The 20,548-nt window shown below is 39.4% G+C and overlaps 1 protein-coding gene across 1 annotated transcript in view; it reads left to right on the top strand.

Annotated features, from left to right (window-relative positions):
• The first annotated feature begins 5,749 nt into the window (after positions 1–5,749).
• tmem145 (transmembrane protein 145) overlaps positions 5,750–20,548 on the top strand; it is a 46,486-nt gene continuing 31,687 nt past the window's right edge. Inside the window, exon 1 of the mRNA XM_037676175.1 lies at positions 5,750–5,944. Within this exon, the coding sequence (XP_037532103.1) occupies positions 5,834–5,944 (111 nt within the window). The 5' untranslated portion in view covers positions 5,750–5,833. The remainder of the gene's footprint in view (positions 5,945–20,548) is intronic.

Raw genomic sequence — 20,548 nt, 5'->3', positions numbered from 1 at the left:
AGCTCTGAAATGGATCCTCTTTGAGTTCACAATTCCTCTCGCTTATCTGTGCATCTTTATGCACCAACGCTAATCTGACAGACAAAATGAACACACCCACAAAAAGAAGCCGTGTTTCAGAACGAGATGATAATTTAGATGCTTTTAAGATTAAAGGCACTCACCCACACAGAGCTCAGTCACTTAACAGAGTTTCTGTTGGGTAGCTGAGGCTCAGACACAAAGCAGCACAGAACATTCTTGAGCCCAGGCATGAATGGCTGATTCATAGAGTCTGAGGCAGGCTGTAATCAGATCGTGGTGGCCGCACTGTATGCCTCTGTGTGGAGGCATCCGCATCAACACGGCCACTTTCCTTTAGGGATCCTCTCTAAATCACACTTAATAACTTGCGTTGTCTTTTCCATTATGCCAGTTTGGCAGTCAATACAGCTCGCTTTGTGGATCCTAACTGTGTTGACTCTCTTCTAAATACAATTAGAAAGCTAAACACAACAAACTGAAAAACTCTAAACTGAAAGAATTGATCTTCTTTCTTGAGATGCTGTTGCAGTGTTTTATTTTTCTTGCAGTAAAATTCCATACAGGATTGTTTTGTTTATGTCAGTTCTTGTTATCCCTAACTGACTGACTTAACTGTAAATTAGTTTAATATAATACCAAAGTTTTATATATATATTATATTTACCTCTGCTTCTTTGGGCTTCTGCTGACCAGTCAGTTCAGGTTCATATCCTGTTCGTAGTAATTTCTCTGTTGGAAAGGTGAGTATTCTAAATGGACACAACGTCCCCTGCTGCCTTTGGTAGTACTGTTTTAGTAGACTGCGTTGTATTGATCGTTAAAATGAAACTACGATGTATTCATTTGAAAACGAGCAGGAAAATGTTGGGTCCATTGTTGCACGTCATCGCTTTCAAATAAGCAAAATGTCATTTCAGGATTTGAAATGGTTGCTTGGTATTCTCTTCCTGTGGAAATGGAGTTGGAGTGCACCAGTTAAAAGCCCAGCTCTCGGCTATCATTACACATTTTAAACTTGACAATGTTGACTTCTTTGCAAGTTGTCACGACTTTTTTTTTTTTTTTTTCCCGCCGTGTCCAAGTACCACTTTACTCCAGCCTGGAGATTTCTCATCTGACAGCTTGTTTTCTTTCTGCAACAAGTCAGAGGCTTTTAGGCAAATCTTGGAAGAGCCCTGCTGTCGAAACCAATTGCTGAAGAAAACTGTAAATGTCGCTGAATCGTGTTTGAAGCGTCCTGTGGTTCAGATATTTGCACTTTATGCTACTAAAATTGAGGTTTTTGTTTGTTTTTGATGACTTTAAAACACATTTCTGGACTTGTTCGCATCGAAGTTCTTTAAAGTCAACACAAATGTCCTACAGGAGGTGAGTCCTTACATCAGGTGTCACTCCGTACAGTAGCGTGGCCAACAATGCCGTCTCCTGCCTGGTAATAGACCAGAGGTTGCCAGGTCTGCAGAGAGGACTGCTGTTTGATGAATAGGATTTAGCTGACGCTCCGAGTGTGAAATCCTTCCCCTGTGGAAGTGCAGGATTTTTCAGCAGCAATCATGCTACAGGATTATCATAGTTCTGTCAGCTCCAAGTACTTACTGTAATATTTTTAGTCAGATTGATGGAAAGAATTTATACGCGCTCTCACTAAGATTTTAGACTGGAGTAAGAATTAGCTTGAATACCAGCTGATTTTGCTCACTTAGCATTTTTGCTGCATTTGGTTTGTTGATCTGTGCAAGTTTATTTTAAGCTTAAGCTTTTGTCATCGTCTTTTGTGGTTTATGGCTCAAGCTGTGGAGCAGTTTAAGTATGTGTTTGGAGGGGGGGGGGGACAGAAGCACCCTCTTTGTGTCATGTGTTCGCATAAAACAATTACGACTCTTCACCATCAAGAGACTGTTCAAAACATTAATTATTTTTGTTGAGGGCTAGTACTTTCATGTTAAGCCTCTAAGGGATCGCAGGTTTCGCTTGAAATATGAAGAGTTTGGACTTTTCATAACAAACGATGGATTCTAAGGTTGATTTTTAATTTGCACAAATGTAGAAAAATGTCAACCTTTGACACCTTTTGTGTATTGGCTTTCACATTCCTCCATGATTGAAACTGATGGACACACTCCCAACAGGTGGAACTGCTCAGGTGTTTGTAAAACATCCCCACGGTTAGACATTTTAAAGCTTTAATTCTTGACGAAGTTGTGAATTATTCAGCCGCTTAGATGATTCAGTTGCTTACTGTTTAATAATAATAAAAATAATAATGGCTTTAAGCTGAGTTAAATGATTCAGTGTTTGGAGGACAATTTTAAAGTCATAATTTCGGTGGGTTAAAAACGATTCTGGATGTATTCTATTTGTTTCCAACACGAGTTTTTCACTAGAGATTTCTATTACGGTTCTAAAGTGCAATGCTGTTATAACAGTGAAACATTTAAAGAATAGTTGCATAGGTGGTTTTGCACCAGCAGCTTCTTGATGTGAATCATGCGTCACTCACCAGGGCTTCCCAGATAATATACTGTACCAGCCCATAAACATTTAGTTTATTAAAGTCAGTGTGTATATATATATATATATATATATATATATATATATATATATATATATAACTTACCTCGAGCGCTTCTCAGAAGTGCTTCCTTTTGAGTTGTTTTTTTTGTTTTATGGTTTTCATTTGAAGCAGAGCCTCTGAAGGCAGCCATCATCTTGCAGCAGATGCTCTGTCCTGGTTTGTTGTTGTTAACCGTTACCACTGAGATACAGGTGCTAGTCTGTGGATAACCTGCATTTCATATGCAAATCGCCTTTCATCAATCCAGTATGCTCACTCGTAAAAAAGAGAAGAGGAAAAAAAAGCCATGTATAAGAATTGTTTTTTAATCTTTGTAAAACTATTTTGCTGTAAACACCACAAGTGCAACTGAATGTAAATACACACACGTTATAATTCTTGAATATTTTAGTTTTTAATCGTTTTGGGTTTTTTTTTCCTACTGCATTTTTTTGCAGATTCCATATGCTGTATGTAATGCAGTGTGTAGTCTCTTCTCTTGCTGATTTGTTCTAAATAAATATATTCTCCTATGAATGCTGCAGTCCCGTTTAATCTTTGAAATCAACCCTTTCCGGTCACCGATCAAACAACAAAGAGATACAGTGCCTTGTGAAAGTATTTGGCCCCCTTGAACTTTTCAACCTTTTGCCACATTTCAGGTTTCAAACAGATATAAAATTTAAATTTTTTGTGAAGAATCAACAACAAGTGGGACACAATCGTGAAGTGGAATGAAATTTATTGGATGTGTCAAACTTTTTTAACAAATAAACTGAAAAGTGGGGCGTGCAATATTATTCGGCCCCCTTGCATTAATACTTTGTAGTGCCGCCTTTTGCTGCAGTTCCAGCTGCAAGTCTCTTGGGGTTTGTCTCTATCAGTTTTGCATGTGGAGACACTGAAATTCTTGCCCATTCTTTCTTGCAAAACAGCTCGAGCTCAGTGAGGTTGGATGGAGAGCGTTTGTGAACAGCAGTCTTCAGCTCTTTCCACAGATTCTCGATTGGATTCAGGTCTGGACTTTGACTTGGCCATTCCAACACCTGCATACGTTTATTTGTGAACCATTCCATTGTAGATTTGTCTTTATGTTTTGGATCATTGTCTTCTTGGAATATAAATCTCCGTCCCAGTGTCAGGTCTCTTGCAAACTTGAACAGGTTTTCTTCCAGAATGGTCCTGTATTTGACCCCATCCATCTTCTCATCAATTCTGACCATCTTCCCTGTCCCTGCTGACGAAAAGCAGGCCCAAACCATGATGCTGCCACCACCATGTTTGACAGTCTGGATGGTGTGTTCAGGGTGATGAGCTGTGTTGCTTTTATGCCAAACATATCATTTTGCATTATGGCCAAACGGTTCGATTTTGGTTTCATGTGACCAGAGCACCTTCTTCCACATGTTTGGTGTCTCCCAGGTGCTTGTGGCAAACTTTAAACAACACTTCTTTATGGATATCTTTGAGAAACGTCTTTCTTCTTGCCACTCTTCCATAAAGGCCAGATTGGTGCAGTGTACGACTGATTGTTGTCCTATGGACAGACTCTCCCACCTCAGCTGTAGATCTCTGCAGTTCATCCAGAGTGATCATGGGCCTCTTGGCTGCATCTCTGATCAGTCTTCTTCTTGTTCGAGATGAAAGTTTAGAGGGACGGTCGGGTCTTGGTAGATTTCCAGTGGTCTGATACTCCTTCCATTTCAATATGATTGCTTGCACAGTGCTCCTTGGGATGTTTAAAGCTTGGGAAATCTTTCTGTATCCAAATCCGGCTTTAAACTTCTCCACAACAGTATCTCGGACCTGCCTGGTGTGTTCCTTGGTCTTCATGATGCTCTCTGCGCTTTGAACAGAACCCTGAGACTATCACAGAGCAGGTGCATTTATACGGAGACTTGATTACACACAGGTGGATTATATTTATCATCATCAGTCATTTGGGACAACATTGGATCATTCATGGATCCTCACTGAACTTCTGGAGTGAGTTTGCTGCACTGAAAGTAAAGGGGCTGAATAATATTGCACGCCCCACTTTTCAGTTTTTTTATTTGTTAAAGTTTGACACATCCAATAAATTTCATTCCACTTCATGATTGTGTCCCACTTATTGTTGATTCTTCACAAAAAATTAAAATTTTATGTCTTTATGTTTCAAGCCTGAAATGTGGCAAAAGGTTGAAAAGTTCAAGGGGGACGAATACTTTCGCAAGGCACTGTAAAGTACACGGGATGAGATGAACATTATAAATTTTTGGATATTTAGTGTTTTGTGATTTGCAGAATGATTAATCCCTTACATTACTTTGAACAGTCCAGTTTTAATATGTTCTATATTTTTTCATACATATGTACAACCATAGAATGCTTTTACATTTGGCTCTTTGTCCTTTTCCCTAAAAGTCAAAGCTTTAATCTGAACAAAACCTTCAGCACAAACAAGCGGTCTCACATTTAAAGCCACCAAAATGCCTGCTGTGTATGTTTGTGATAAAAAAAAACGGTATAAATGTCCCAAACTGGGAATAAAGGACACACACAAGCACAATCATTATCTTGTACATCATTCTCCCAAACTATTTACTTTGTTTTTTCAGGCGTCAATAAAATTTTTTGAAGATGTTCCTGCGTCTTTTGTCAAAATCATTATGATTTGAGAAAAGTACTGTCAACTTACTGAAGTTTGTCCTACATTTATACTTGCAAATATCTTACACATTTAAGCTCTTGAGATGCATCCAAATGAGAATAGTCTTGTATTTATTTGGGGGTTATTTTAAACAAAACATTTATATCTGATCTGTAATTCCTAATTACTCAAAAGAATGTTCAAGGTTTTAATCCTTAAGGGGAAATTATAAATACATACGAAGCACTATGACTCGAGAGGAGAAAAATGCCTGGACAGTGGAGGGGTCCACTAATTTTTAAAGCCCCCTGTTGATGGTGGCCCTGCTTTAAAATAGGTCCACCTGGAAACATCTTTCAAATCAGTAAAGTTATAGAAACTCTTAGTAAACCCTGATTATCCCACAGAGCTGCATTAGATAACTGTGTAGTGATTATTTCCCAATAAATCCACCTTTGGAGCCACTACACCACCACCCACCATCAATCTTCAGCAGCTGGAAGAGACCCGCGTGGACGCGCCTCGCCTCCTGCGCCGCTCCACCGTGCGCGCTCCCGAGCGGCGGCAGAACGAGCTTCGGGGAGCCCGGAGATCAGACGAGCCGCTGCGGGGGAGAGAGGAAGATGGAGGTGAGGGTCGGGGAGAGACTCCTGTGGCTGGCCGTGCTGTCCAGCGTCCTCTGCGTGGACTCGGTCCTCGGGAAATACGTGAAAGGCATCGTGGACACCAAAGAGGTGAGCCCCGGTTCTTCTGCTTCCTCGCCGTGACACGGAGAGAACCGAGCAGGCTGCTCCACATCAAGTTCTTCGTGTTTCTGTTCCTAACGTCTCTGTTCATCGCCACCATACCGCCAAACACCGCTTCGGTCGAATGTCGTGGTTTATTTATTTATTTTTCCACCCGTGATATTTGGGACACCGTTGTCCCAGTAAACAAATCCCACAAGTCCACGGCTGCCATCAAGCTTCCGTTAATATTGACCTAATCCTTCGGCCGCATGCGCGTTCATCGATCCTCTGGCTCTTCTTGTTAATTGATTATTGGAGCCGTCACAGGTGTGCGTCATGTTTCTGACAGCTGCCTCTGGAGCCACAGAAACCAGACCCACTCCAGGGTCTGATGTCGACTGGATCCGCATGAGAGCAGAGTGGTTCAAGTTCGACGTGAAGAGTGTTCATCTTCATTTAAAGCGCTGCTCATTAAAGCAGAACATTTTGTGTTTGTTTTTCCTTTTAGCCGTTGTGAAATCAACACTTCCTGAAGATTCAAGATCACAGCATTAACATTTAAAATGTCAAACTTCATGCTCAATCATCCAGGTATCAAATCCATTAAGTCTCAGTCCGGTCATCTGGACAGTTTCTTTTATTTATTATATATATATATATATATATATATATATATATATATATAATGAGAGAGAGAGAGAGAGACGTTTCGCCCTCTATCCAGAGGGCTTCATCAGTCTGAGGAGTTCCAGTAAACAAGCAGTAAATTCCTTAAGTGGACCATCCAGTTTGCTGGTGATAAGTCGTGGACTCCTCCCAGGCAGGCAGCGTGGTTCAAAACATCAAAGTTCAAAGCTCATCCTCAGACTGATGAAGCCCTCTGGATATAGGGCGAAACGTCTTCCCACAAAAAAGAAACTGTCCAGATGACCTGATTGACCGTTACTGAACATTTAAAATAGGTCAGATAGCAATTTGTATTATCCTTGATCTTTTAATTGTGAAAACGTAGGAATTCAAACTAAAAACGAGTACATAACGAAACACAATTGTTGGGGGGGGGGGGGGGGGGAGTGGTGGCGCAGAGGCTAGAGAACGTGGACGTGTGATCGGAAGGTCGCCAGTTCAACTCCCCGAACCGACATCAAAATGTAAGGTGAAACATCCACACCTGCCTCCACCCTCGTTTGCCCCAGTCTGGGCCCTTGAGCAAAGCCTTGAACCCCCACCATCTGCTCCCCCGGGTGCCTAGAGGGCTGTGGTAGCTCAGTGGTCTGTGGTTGCGTCAGGAAGGTCATCCAGCGTAAATACAATCGCCAAATCTTCCATCGCTGTGGCGACCCCTGAAGAAGGGAGCAAAACAAAATGAACAAACAACTAACAACAACAACAACAACAGCAACTGACTGTGATCTCCATAATGCTGAGCTTTAGAAGGTTGCCCTCCAGAGGTTGGATCCCCCTACAGCCTCCTGAAGTGTCCTTGGGCCAAACACTGAATCCTCCGCTAACCTTCATGTGCGTACTGGTGAATGAGTGGGGAAAATAAAAATGCTGTGCGTGTAATATACTGTATGTGTGTGTGTGTATATGTACTGCAGGAGGTTAAGGAGCATTAAGTGTAGAACCACTAGACTGAGGAACAGCTTCTACCCTGAGTCTGTTAGACTCATGAATCTCTAACCAGAATAACCACTGTGAAGAATCACATCATGTTGTTGCTGATCCGTTTCATGTTGATTTTCTTTTACATTTTATACTTTTGTTGGATGTAACTGGGACCCTGTGTGCACAATTTCATTCCACCATATGTACCACATGTGGTGCGCATGACGAATAAAGAAACTTTGACTTCGATATAAGTTTGAACACTGGATGTGTGGGAATAACATTATAAAGCACTTGGCAGATCCTTCAATAGGTTCTATACAAAGAAGGACCGTTTACTCTTCTGTGCTTTAGAGTGAATGGTCAAATAATTGTTGCTGATCCAGAATCAGTACTCTACATTTTTCAAGTTTCCTGTTGGTATTATGGACTAATCTGACCAACAACAGGACAAAAGCTCGCATTAATCTTTAGAGAATTGTACAAAATCAAAAATAGTTGACTTTTTGCACCAATCCTACTCTCCTTTCTGAATTTCTTAGCCAACATGTATTTTTGGCTGTTTTGGCTATTTTTGAATTGTGGCTGACAAGTTGTCCTCACTTTTCCTGACTTTTACAAATATTAAAATGAATCAAACTGTGAGATGTGACCAGTTTGAATGCCAAGGATGATGATGGGGGGTTCTAAACAGATGAAGTGATCTACAGCATTCATCCATGCATCACGGCTGGTGAGATGCCCTTGACCGCTGGTAGAATCTGCACCTGCTTCAGTGGAGCAGCTCTGTGGCGATGCAGCAAAAGGTAGAACTTGGCAACTTCTGTGTGCACGTGTGTGTGTATGTGTGTGAGAGAGAAAGAAAGAGAGAGAGAAAGGAAAAGCTCCTGTCTAAAAGGACAACCATCCATTCTTTCAGCACTCTGCAATAAAGATTATACATTAACAATTCTGTTTAGGTATTCCAGGCTTTCAGGCTGCTGATGAAGTTTTGCATAACAATACCACATTTACGTTTTGTTTTATTGACTCGGTTTGTAAATTTCATGGAAAAGGTCGACTTCAGCTCTAGTATTGATGTCCACATCGAACAGATTGTGGGCTGAGAGATGGTGGATTTTCTCCATTGTCATTTGAAGTAGAGGCAGCTGCTGATTGAAGGAGTTTTGAGCATGAAAATGAGCAACAACTTGTTTTGTTTATTCATTATTTCTATATGCAAGTTGTAACTTCAGGATTCCCAAAGTAAAATCTTCTAATGATGAAAGAAACTAGTATAGATCCTGAACACAAAAAAAGAATTGTGAAGCCACATTTTTGAGAATTAAAGAAAGGTAAAATACAGTAAAAGCTGCTTTTATGGATAGTCATTTTTTATGACACACATGTTAAAATTAGTTTTAAATGTTTTATCGCACTTAAGGCATCATATTTATATGCTTGGACCAAAGTGGTGCTTGAATGTTTGTGAACACTTAAGAATTTACTATATTTCTTCATAAATATGATTTAAAGCATCATCAGATTTTCTCACAAGTCCTAAAAGTAGATAAAGAGAACCCAGTTAAACAAATGAGACAAAAAATATTATACTTGTTCATTTATTTATTGAGGAAAATGATCCAATATTACATATATGTGAATGGCAAAAGTATGTGAACCTCTAGGATTAGCAGTTAATTTGAAGGTGTTTTCAATCAATGGGATGATGATCAGGTGTGAGTGGGCACCCTGTTTGATTTAAAGAACAAGATGTATCAACATCTGCTCTTCACAACATGTTTGTGGATGTGTATTATGGCAGGAACAAAGGAGATTTCTGAGGACCTCAGAAAGAGTTGTTGATGCTCATCAGGCTGGAAAAGATTACAAAACCATCTCTAAAGAGTTTGAACTCCACCAATCCACAGACAGACAGATTGTGTACAAATGGAGGAAATTTAAGTCAATTGTTTCCCTCCCCAGGAGTGGTCGACCATCACTCCAAGAACAAGGCATGGAACAGTCGGCGAGGTCACAAAGGACCCCAGGGTAACTTCTAAGCAACCGCAGGCCTCTCTCGCATTGACTAAAGTTAATGTCAGTTCAATTAAAAAAAAACTTTATTTATCCCCAGGAGGGCAATTAAAGGAGACATGTAGAGGATACATAAAAATAAATACAAGATAAAATACATAAATAGAAAGAAAGTGCTATATGCATTAGCAAGGTGCAAATGAGCAATGAGGTAAGTCCTGTTTGCAACTAAAGTCCTGTGGAATGGGGCAATGTATGTGTGTATGTGTATGAGGGGTGGGCATACAGGGTGTGAATGCATACAGTATGTATTGAGAGGGGGGATGTGTATCTGTACGTATATGTATGGATATTAAGAAGCAGGACTATTTGTTTAAGAGCTGGACAGCCCTGGGCACAAAGGTAGCTCTTCTCCTCTGTGTTCTGCAGGTAGGGCAACAAAGCCGGCGACCCGATGGAAGCCACTCGAATGATGAGAAGAGGGCGTGTGAAGGGTCCTGTATGATCCGGTTTGCTAACCTGCATGTTAAGTGTTCATAGACAACAGACAGGGTCCTGAGGGATAATCCCATAATTTTAGAACAGACAGTGACCGTCTTCTGCAGGCATTTTCTGTTCTGGAGGCTGGTAGAATGAAACCAGCAGGTTATGGAGAAGGTGATGATGCCCTTGATGAGTTTCATAAGCCAACCATAAGGAGACACGCCAGGTACTGAAAGCAAATATTCACATACTTTTATCACACGCATATATGTAATATTGGATCATTTTCCTCAATAAATAAATGACCAAGTATAATATTTTAATCTCATTTGTTTAACTGGGTTCTCTTTATCTTTGTTGAGGACTTGTGACTTCTGTTTTAAGTCATATTTATACTGGAATATAGAAAATTCTAAAGCGTTCACCAACTTTCATGCACCACTGTATGTGATAAGTTAATATCTTCTGACAATTACATTGGTGGGTCTTTTAAAATAAACAGTGTTAATAAATATCCAGTAACATTGTTTAAATTAGGGCGGCTGTGACTGAGTGGTTAGAGCAGTCGTCCTCCAATGCAAGAGTTGGGGGTTCGAATCCACCAGCAGTCACATGCCGAAGTATCCTTTGGCAAAACACTGAACCTCTTGTTGCTTCCGATATGTGTCCCATCGGTGTATGAATGTGATAAAGTACTGATATTCTCTTTAGAATGATTTGTTCATTTAGCTTTGTAGAGATCTAGTAGAGTGATGGATGAATGGGTAAATGAGGACACACTGTAATGTAAAGCGCTTTGAGTATCTCCATAAGATAGAAAGGCGCTATATAAGTACAGACCATTTACCATTTAAATTGTATAATGGTACAGAATAATTTGTGCTGGGCCTCTTAACTTTTAAGCTAAATTATTCCATAAAAGCCCACCTGAAAGAGCAAATTGGAGAATGACACAACAAACCCACAGCCACATATAATCTAGTCAGTTTTTCTACTTTTTGTTTGTTTGTAGGACACCTGCTGTGGGGGTGGCATAACCAACACAATATGTCCTTCCCAGTATTCTCTTAAAGTACCGATCACTCCTAACATATGAGGCTTGACTTTTATTTATATTTATAAAATGATCCAGAGCAACCAGCAATGTGCCTTTTGACAGTAAATCAAATAGTGTGCACTTCAGTGTTAACCCTTTTTCTAGAACTAGTTTTTGCAATGCCCTATACACGTTTTCTGTCACACAGTAACATGAGCAGGTAGTAGTTGAGCTGCTGTGAAATATTCTCCCCTGCAATTTAGGCTGTTTGGGCTTCAGAGTCTGATTCACTGTGGGAGAGGAAGAGACAACGTATTGAAACACCAAACTCCTCAGTAAGGATTCAAGGTTCTTTATTTGTCATTCGCACCACATGTGGTGCATGTGGTGGAACAAAATTGTGTACACAGGGTCCCAGTTACATCCAACAAAAGTATAAAATGTAAAAGAAAAACAGTAATAAGATCTAAGATAAGAACTAAGAAAATCATTAACTAATAGTATAAAAACAATATGCCGAACAGCAGCACAAACAGTCTGTGTGAGCAGATGAGTACGAATGAACACAACAGCATGAAACAGATCATCATCAACAACATATGATTTTTGTTTTTCCACAGTGATAATCCTGGTTAGATATTTATGAGTCTAACAGCCTCAGGGTAGAAGCTGTTCCTCAGTCTAGTGGTTCTACACTTAACGTTCCTCAACCTCCTGCCTGAGGGGAGCGGGGCAAAAATTGTGTGTGCTGGGTGAGTGAGGTCATTCATGATGCAGGTGGCCCTTTTCCTGCATCTGGAGGTGTAGATGTCTGTGGTGGTGGGGAGACTGACTCCAACAGACTTTTGTGCAGCCTTCCCCACTCTCTGCAAAACTTTTCTTTCTGCAGCTAATAATGCAGTCAATAAATAGATTAGCTCAAGTTAAAACTGACTCTACACTAGTTTCATGTACTGCGATGCAGGAGTGTCCTATTGCTTTGGGAGTTCAAGGGTCATCAAGCTGTCCAAATGAAGTTCATAAGGCTGTTTAAGGCAACACCAGAAATAGTAATCTCATCCTACATTACAATGTGCAAAACAGATGGATAGAGTCAAAAGAGAATTTGGATCGGTCTTCAGGAAACGAACGTTAGTGAATGTCCTTTTAAATTCCTGGGTGGACAACATGGTAAAGGCATGAAGTTTAATGCCTCACTGGACATAGTTGTGTATTGCTTCTCCAAGGTCATTCAATAACTTCATAGTTCCTCCTTTGTCCAGAGTTATGCACACTCTCACAGTGTGAACCTGTCGTCAGCCCTATTTACTGAAACTGTTTCTGCACAGGTGAAGGCAGAGTTTGTGCTGAGCTGTAAATTGACAAATGAAATATATCACAGGGAGGAAGTAAAGTGCTGCAAATTATTACCCTGGTGTAGAAGTACGGTAAGACAAACACCGTTATTCAAAGCTACTGATGCAGAAGGTTGGTCAACTTCTTTCTGTGGACTGGTTGATGTGTACAATTAGCCTAAGTGTCTTATGGCATATGGACACGCTGATAAAATGTCCCTTTGAGGGGCAGCACATTTAAGGGCAGAGGAAGGACACTGGTTTAAAACCTGCTGGGGAAATTAGGGATATGAATTAACTTTGCCCTTCTCCAATACCCAGCTGCAAAGGACCACCGAGCAAGGCACTAAATCCACACGGTCTGTTGTGTCATTGAAGTGTACGTGTTTACAGCCTGGTGTGTTGCTGTGTAAAGCAAATAAGACGTGTTTTGTGTGAAACTCGAATATGTCTGACTAAAATGGCATGCAATGATGACAAAGGTGCACATTGTGTAAGTAATCGAGGGGAATTTTCATATTGGCCAGATAAAATATTTAAATTTTAGTTCAAGAAGGGCCGATTTTAATGTAAATCTCAGCAACAAGCAGATTTGATAAACCAGACAACAGCAAAGTGTTTATGTTTGATAAACAGAATTATAAACTTTAACTAAAATAAACATATTTCTGTCTTTAACTTACTTAGTTGTTGCATTTTTTTTTCTAGCTACTTGTAAATGTATAACTTCAAGTCAAAAATTAGCTCATTCTTGAAAACTTGCACAGTTTTTATTTATATTTTTTTTATTTTTGGAAGTGAAAACTTAATATCAGTTTTATTCTTCTGCACTCGTGGGCACAAGATGGGAAATTAGAACGTGTAGAAAATGGAAAAAGAAAGAAGGCTTTAAAAAAAGTAAAACATTTATTTTGTCTGCAAAGTTAATGAACATTTGTGGACTAGACAGGAAGTAGCTAAAAGATTTTGTCCTTTGAAACTTAAAAAAAATGAACAAATGTCCTTGAAAGTTTGGTTTAATTAAAAAAATTGGCACTATATTCATCAGCTCAGTGGGCCTTTTGTCAACGCCAACACCTCCCAACCTTGGGGAGGGGGGGAACTGTGATGGATGTGAGTCTTGATATAGTACTCGATTTCTTGTGTTAATAGGATTATGGTGAAGAAAAAAAATGGCCTGGGTTTGATGCCTTAATTTAAATAATGTCACACTTTTAAACATGGTCATTCTGAACGCTTTACATTTACATCTCAAAACTGGAAAAGCGAGTGAAACGTCTTTCAGTTTGACTTTGAAGTGCATTTTGGGAACTGTTGGGAGAGCTCAACTCACCCAATCAGTTTTCCTTCATCTCTTTTTAATGAGGGCATTGTGGTGAGATACAGGTGCTGATTGTGTACAGATGGGTGCATGCATGTGAGGACGTGTGTACATGCTCTCTGGTTAATGTGCTTTTGAGTGTGTGTAAATGTGTTTTTATGTCTACAAAAGTCTGTTTACACCAAGCCCCATCAGAAAGCGGGGACAAAACTTCAGTGTGTCTGTGTGAGTGTGTTTATGCATTGTAGCTTTGTGTAACCCCAACTAATGAATCATTGAGAAGCCCAGCGGTCCAGGGGTGACTTGACTAGCTGACTGGTAATTAATTGTTAATGAGCCTTAGCAAGCAAACATGGATCTTGGGGAAAAAGAGGCGAGGGGGAGGGTGGAACGCAGAAAGCCATCGAGATGAAAGGACAGAAACTCTGAGAACTGAACTGAAAATTAAAACGAAACACAAACACTGTGAGACGCTGAATTGACTAGATACTGCATCGAGGCATCGCACTTGATTAATGGGGTGTACACACACACAAACAGACACATACATGTGCAGCCACACACAATTTATAAGGTGGCTGAGTGACTCTGCATCACAATGCAGTGGCCTTGGGGAAATAGGAGGACTAAAAGGGGATTAAGGTAGACGCCTCATCTACTGTTTCTGCTCCTCAATGATGCACACTCATAAACACTGAACTGTTCTAGGCTAACTACTGCCATGTCCCCCCCCCCCCCCTTTTTTTTTAGTTGTTGATGAGGATAAATTGCTAGACTGTTGTGGCAAACTGTTCTGACAGCTATCAAACTCCACACAAGCTTGTCAGATTCAGTTGTCTGCTTTTAAAATAAACAAGCCACTCATTCTTCCATTGTGCAAAATCTCATTGAGTCTGCAACGTATGATTAAATACTAGCTTCATTCATTATACAACTGATGGAGCTGTTCATCTGCATCATCTCAAAGATGCAAAAACTGCCAATCACAGGCAACAAAAAAAAAAGAGTTAAAATAAAAGACGATACAAACTAGAGCCCAACCGATATGGAAATTTTGGCTATAATATTGGGAAGGGATGGCCAATGCCGATAACTGATATAATGGCTGATTTTTTTTTTTTAGCTTTGTCTACCCCCAAGAAGGTACACCCCCTCTAACAGTGAGTGGAGCGGGGCTTGTTTATTTAGCATAGCTGTTAGCAACCATGAAGCTAAGCAAATCAGATCCACACTATACCCAGGCCCACGGTAGGTTTACAAGTGATGTACTGTTCATAAAAACTGTAATCTTAACGTGAGTTCACATTTTCAATTGTCCACTATTCACTATAAAGTTATCATGTTACAAAAATATAAATTTAACAAATAAACACCTTTCCCTGTTCATTATTTAGTCAGTCACATATGAAGAAGCAATTGGTATCGATGGCAGCAGCATTTTTTTTCTTTGCAAAGAAGTAAATATTTCAGACAAACCGTGCATTTCATTGAGGACGACAAAGATCACGTCACAACACCGATATATTTTACCTCTACGTTAGATTTATTGTTCTGGCTAAAGTTTTACAAAGCAATAGCCTATGCTAGGTTATCTAAACGTTAGCTTGCTAACTTGAGAGACACTTATGAAATGACAAGTGGATTGGAGGATTGAAGAGAATTTATTAATGATGATTTTTTTTATTTTTTTATTTTACAAATCAGTTAAAACAAACTTATCATGCTTTTTGATCAGCAAAATAGGATACACAGTATTGCTCCCAGCTTCATCTGTGCTGACTGTGAAAGTGAAACTTAAAATGAACAGCCGTGACTTGAAAGTAATCTTCATGCACCCTCTGCTGGTTACATTGCACAATTACGGCTGGTTTCCAGCATTTTAGGGGTGAAATTAGAAGTGTTTATATCGACGTATAATGGGATAATTATCTCAGATACCGATAGGCCCCCAAAACGTCTCTATCGGCCTAAAGTATTGGCCCTATCAATATGTCGGTCAGGCTCTAATAAAAATAACAAACTGCACTAAATCAGAAATTGTCACAATTAAACTTTAAGGATTAGATGTGATTTAAAAAAAAAAAGATGCTGCTAAATTCTTATTAAATTGATTTTGGGCCACAAAAATCCAAAGGAGTTTTAGCATAAAATATATTTTCTGTTGATTAAAAAAAACATTTTTACATTCAAATTCTGACATTATTTTAAAGAAATCCCACTTATTTTTGTTAATAAAATTTTGTAAAACTATCTTGCACTGAGCAAATTAAAGGTACAAAAAAATGTAACATTCTTTGAAGGCATGAATATTATTCACTTATTTCAAAGTCAAAACTTCTAACAACAAACTTACAGTCTAATAGCACTTTGAAGATATACAAGGAATAACGTTTAGCTGCTGCCTCAACAAATATTAGCTCCATATATTTAAAACTGACAGAATTGTAGCCAATTTGGTGTTTCTATGGTTAATTAGCTGTGGTAGCCATCTTGAATGGGGTTAACCTCAAAGGTCAATCAGTTGTAGATTTGCATCCAATGATTTATTTCCAAAAGATTCATGAAAATCCATCCAGTGGTTTGTGAGATATTTTGCTAGCAGACAGACAAACCATCACCCTCATAGGCAACTGCCTGATTGCCTGTTTTATGGCGGCTGTGGACGTTATTACACGGTATTATTTTGCATTATTAGTGTTTAGCGTATATCTTAGATCTTTTCGTGGACCGTTTAGCATTCGTTTAGTGTATATCTTAGATCTTTATATGCCGTTTCTTTTTACACTTTATACTTTTGCAATTGTTGGATGTAACTGATTGTGTACATCATTTCTTTCCACCTCACGTACCACGTGTGGTGAAATGACAATAAACCTACTTGAACTTGAACATTAGGCATATTTGATTACTTTTGCCCTACAGGAACTTTGAAGTTTTTGAATCCTCCTTTCTCAGCAGCATTAAGGTATTCAGTATTGGAACTCCAGAGTAACGAGGTTATTAATGAAAATGTGAACAGTTGATTATTAGACATTAAGTGCTTCAACAGTTTATAGTTTACAATTTTCAACTCAGCTGCTGTAGACCATTGTTGATGAATGCAAGATGACATTTGAAAAGAGCAAACCAAATGTCAAAATATGAAAAATAGTATGGAAATATGACACGTGTTATGTTTACCTTGTTTGTTATAGCAAGGTAAAATAAGTGGGTGATGTATTTGTTTGAGAAACTAGTCAAGGATTTTAAAATACTGTATATCGATTATAAAATTTAATATAGATTTTTTTTTACTTTACAATCATAAACTAATTGTTATACAGTAACTGACTAGTTTTTTTTAATTAAAAAGACTGCTCAGTTAGAAAATCTTAATCATAATTAAACATCTATACTCGCCTTCTTTACCTTTAAAGATAAGTCTAAAAGTTATTTTTATGATTTTTGTTGTCAGAAAATATATAAACTGAATTGAAGGTGTTATTTCATGGCTTTGATCAGGGCTACAGATATGGATTAATGCCTTCTGCTTTCTCCACTCCACATATTTTCATCATCGGTTTTGTTTTAACAGTTGTGCAAAAAAATTTCCTAACGCTCAAAGGTCATTTTCAAGATGCATGTTTTTCCAGAAGCAGCAGTGTAAAACTTTTAAACATGCAAATCGTCACATTTGAAAAAGTGTTTAGTTGTTTTAATAATTAGTTTGTAATTTTAGCTCCAACCTCTTTGAGGTAAACGGTTGCACAATACGCTGACTATTTATTGCCTCACAGCCAATCTGGGCCAACATTGCCCTTTTCAGGTCCAACACTTCAATGCCTAGTACACAAAGCCAAGTCTAAAATGAAACGACTCTTTGAATTTGTTGTAGAAATACTTAACTGGTCTGCACAGAACCTGACCTCAACCCCATCAAACACTTTCTGGGAGGATGTGGAATGTCGAATCGCCAGCGAGGCTTTATCACCTGACATCAGCGGCTGACCTCTGTAAAGCTCCTGCAGTGGAAGGGGATAAAATTCCTGCAGCCAGGTTCCAATGACTTGTTTAAAGCCTTTTCAGAACAGTAGTAGCCTTTCTGGCAGCATATTGTTGCCAACACTCGGGGGATGAAATCTTCCAAAGGCTTTGTTCTGGTCTTGACCAGAACCAACTTTGACCATTCTGGGATTTTTCTCTCTCATTCTGGTGTTTAACACTTTTATCAACAACTGAAACCACGAGTCGTTAAACAATAGTCAATGCGTTCAGCTCAACTTTTTTTGTTGTTATTGATTCAAATCAAACGGAGATACGAGCAGACTTTTGTAAAAGAGTTGTAATTACTGATAATTCGGAGCATTTGGTTTATGGTTGAGCCTTTTTGATCGAGTAGATCGCTATAGCGTATTCACTTCTCAAGTATCTGCAGTTTCTCTCTTTTGTGTGTGAGAGTGGCTCAAAGAATTGGTTCATATTGGAAATAATTCAACCTAATTGTCTACGTTGATCATCATTGTTTAGAACTATGTACTACTGCTGGGCTTTTGTGTAGAAGGTCTGAAATACGAATGCACGAGGACAAAAAAAATGAGTGAAAGCTTGTTCTTTGATGTTTCTATGGCAGCTGTAAACAAAGGTATGCTGTTGCTATGGCGTTAACAGGGGTGGCAGAGGGTGTTGGCTTTGGTACAGTGGGTGTGTGGACACGTATTTTTCAGATCAGCCATTACATGTTGTTGTGAAAGAGTCAGCTGTTTGCAGGTAATTCTGTGTTTCTTCAACAAAGGGGTCTTTCATTGTACAAGCCTGATGTGAGTTAAGTGACGCCCCCTCCCCTCTTTTCCCACCAACCTCAACCTTGACAACCCCTTTCTGCTCTCTCCAGGGATTCATCTCTGGGTCAGCTCTTCCGACCGCTGCCCTGGTTGTCATGGCTACAGCCTCAAGCATCACTCTAGACGATGATCAGAGGTGGGCATGGGTCCCGAGCTTTTCTCATGAATTATAACCCAGAGGCTCCAGCAGCTGAGGCTGGCTGGCAGGATCTGAAATATGGCTGCGGTTTTGTTTGCGGTGATATATGGAGGCAGCGACGCTGGCCAGGCTACACTGCTCTGGTTGCACTTTATTTCTCAGCACAGAAATTACCGTCCTTGTTTATGTAAGGAGAACGCTGGGCAGAAGTAATTAAAGTATAATGGTGCATGAGGAGTTTTATTGGTAGGTTGGGGATCAAATGTTCATAACACCCAACTGTTTTAATACAGAAGAGGTCTGATCTTTGAAAATGAGATATGACCTTGTTTGATGCTCTTAAGAGTGCCATTGATTTAACGTTGACATTTTTTACAATAGAAATCAACTTTACATATAAAACAGTATCTGATTATGTACCATACTTTAGTTTAGTGTGACCTCCTGATCTTAAGATAAAATCACATGGAGTGATTCCATTCTGAGCTTATAGGAATGACTGTTATGAGAAATCAGTGGACCTCCTGTTTGTTATATGAACACTGACACAAACACATTTGATCGTATCTTTCCACTGACGTGTTTAAAGCAATAACTGGATAATTTAACTCTGAAGTGGCAACATTTCCCTTAAAACAATCCTGATTTTCCCCCAAAACTGAAAAAAAGTCTCATTGTTGAATAAAAGTGTGAAAAAAATAATAATTGTATCTTAAAAGTTATTAACTTTGAATCAAAAATGGCAAGTTGTAGTCCAACTTTGCTTCTAGATACCCCCAAGGCAAGAGAAGCTAGTGCCTTGTTTCTTTTTTCATGTGTGAGAAGGAGTCGCTGAACGAGCCGTTCTTGTTCAGTACACCTTTGTCTATCAGAAGAGGATGAACACTACCCTTCACTGGTGAACAGATCGACCCTCTTGAATTTCAAATGCGCAGCTGTCTTAAATCCGCCATATGGAGCTGCTCGTGTTGACTCCAGTTCTGAATTGTCTCAGTTGTGATCTAAGCACACCAAGAGTTTCACTGTTGGCTGCCAATGCAAGCACAGAGAATTAGTTTATTTTTGTAATTCTAGTGTTCCCAGAACATCACAGAAATCCCTTCTGGTCCAGCATGAACACAATTCATGTCTAATGTGGATAAAATTTAATCTTCAAAAGATTTTGACCAAATTTCTAAAACCAAACCACACACGTTGTTTAAATAGTTGGATAATAGATTGAGTTCACATTAACTCAAAATTAGAACATTCGGACTAAGATTAGGGCAGCACGGTGGCGCAACTGGTAGAGCTGCTGCCTCTCAGCGAGCAGGTCCTTGGTTCAAACACCGGCCCAGGGGCCTTTCTGGGTGGAGTTTGCATGTTCTCTCCGTGCATGCGTGGGTTTTCTCCGGGTGCTCCGGTTTCCTCCCACAGACCAAAAACATGTTAGGCTGATTAGTAGCTCTAAATTGTCCCTAGGTGTGAGTGAGAGAGTAAATGGTTGTTTGTCTCGTTTATCTCTGTGTGTCCCTGTGATGGACTTGCGACCCGTCCAGGGTGTACCCCGCCCCTCGCACAGTGATTGCTGGACATGGGCACCAGCGACCCCCGTGACCCAAAATGGAATAAGCGGGTAAAGAAAATGGATGGATGGATGAAAAATCACATCAATTGATATCCTGATGCATGCTCACATCAATTGATCACGGTTCAAACGTAATAAACCACCAGTGACTTCATGCTTCAAACATTTTTTTAAGTTGTCTTGACCAAAAGTTCTCCAGACTTTTCCAATGGTCTTTCAAAGTTTTTCTTTGTGGCTTGTTTATTTATTTATTTATTTATTTATTTATTTATTTATTTATTTATTT

This window comes from Nematolebias whitei, chromosome 5 (genome assembly GCF_014905685.2).
Source record: "Nematolebias whitei isolate Nwh7 chromosome 5, NemWhi1, whole genome shotgun sequence".
Taxonomy (NCBI): domain Eukaryota; kingdom Metazoa; phylum Chordata; class Actinopteri; order Cyprinodontiformes; family Rivulidae; genus Nematolebias; species Nematolebias whitei.
This window is presented reverse-complemented; position numbering and strand designations above follow the sequence as displayed.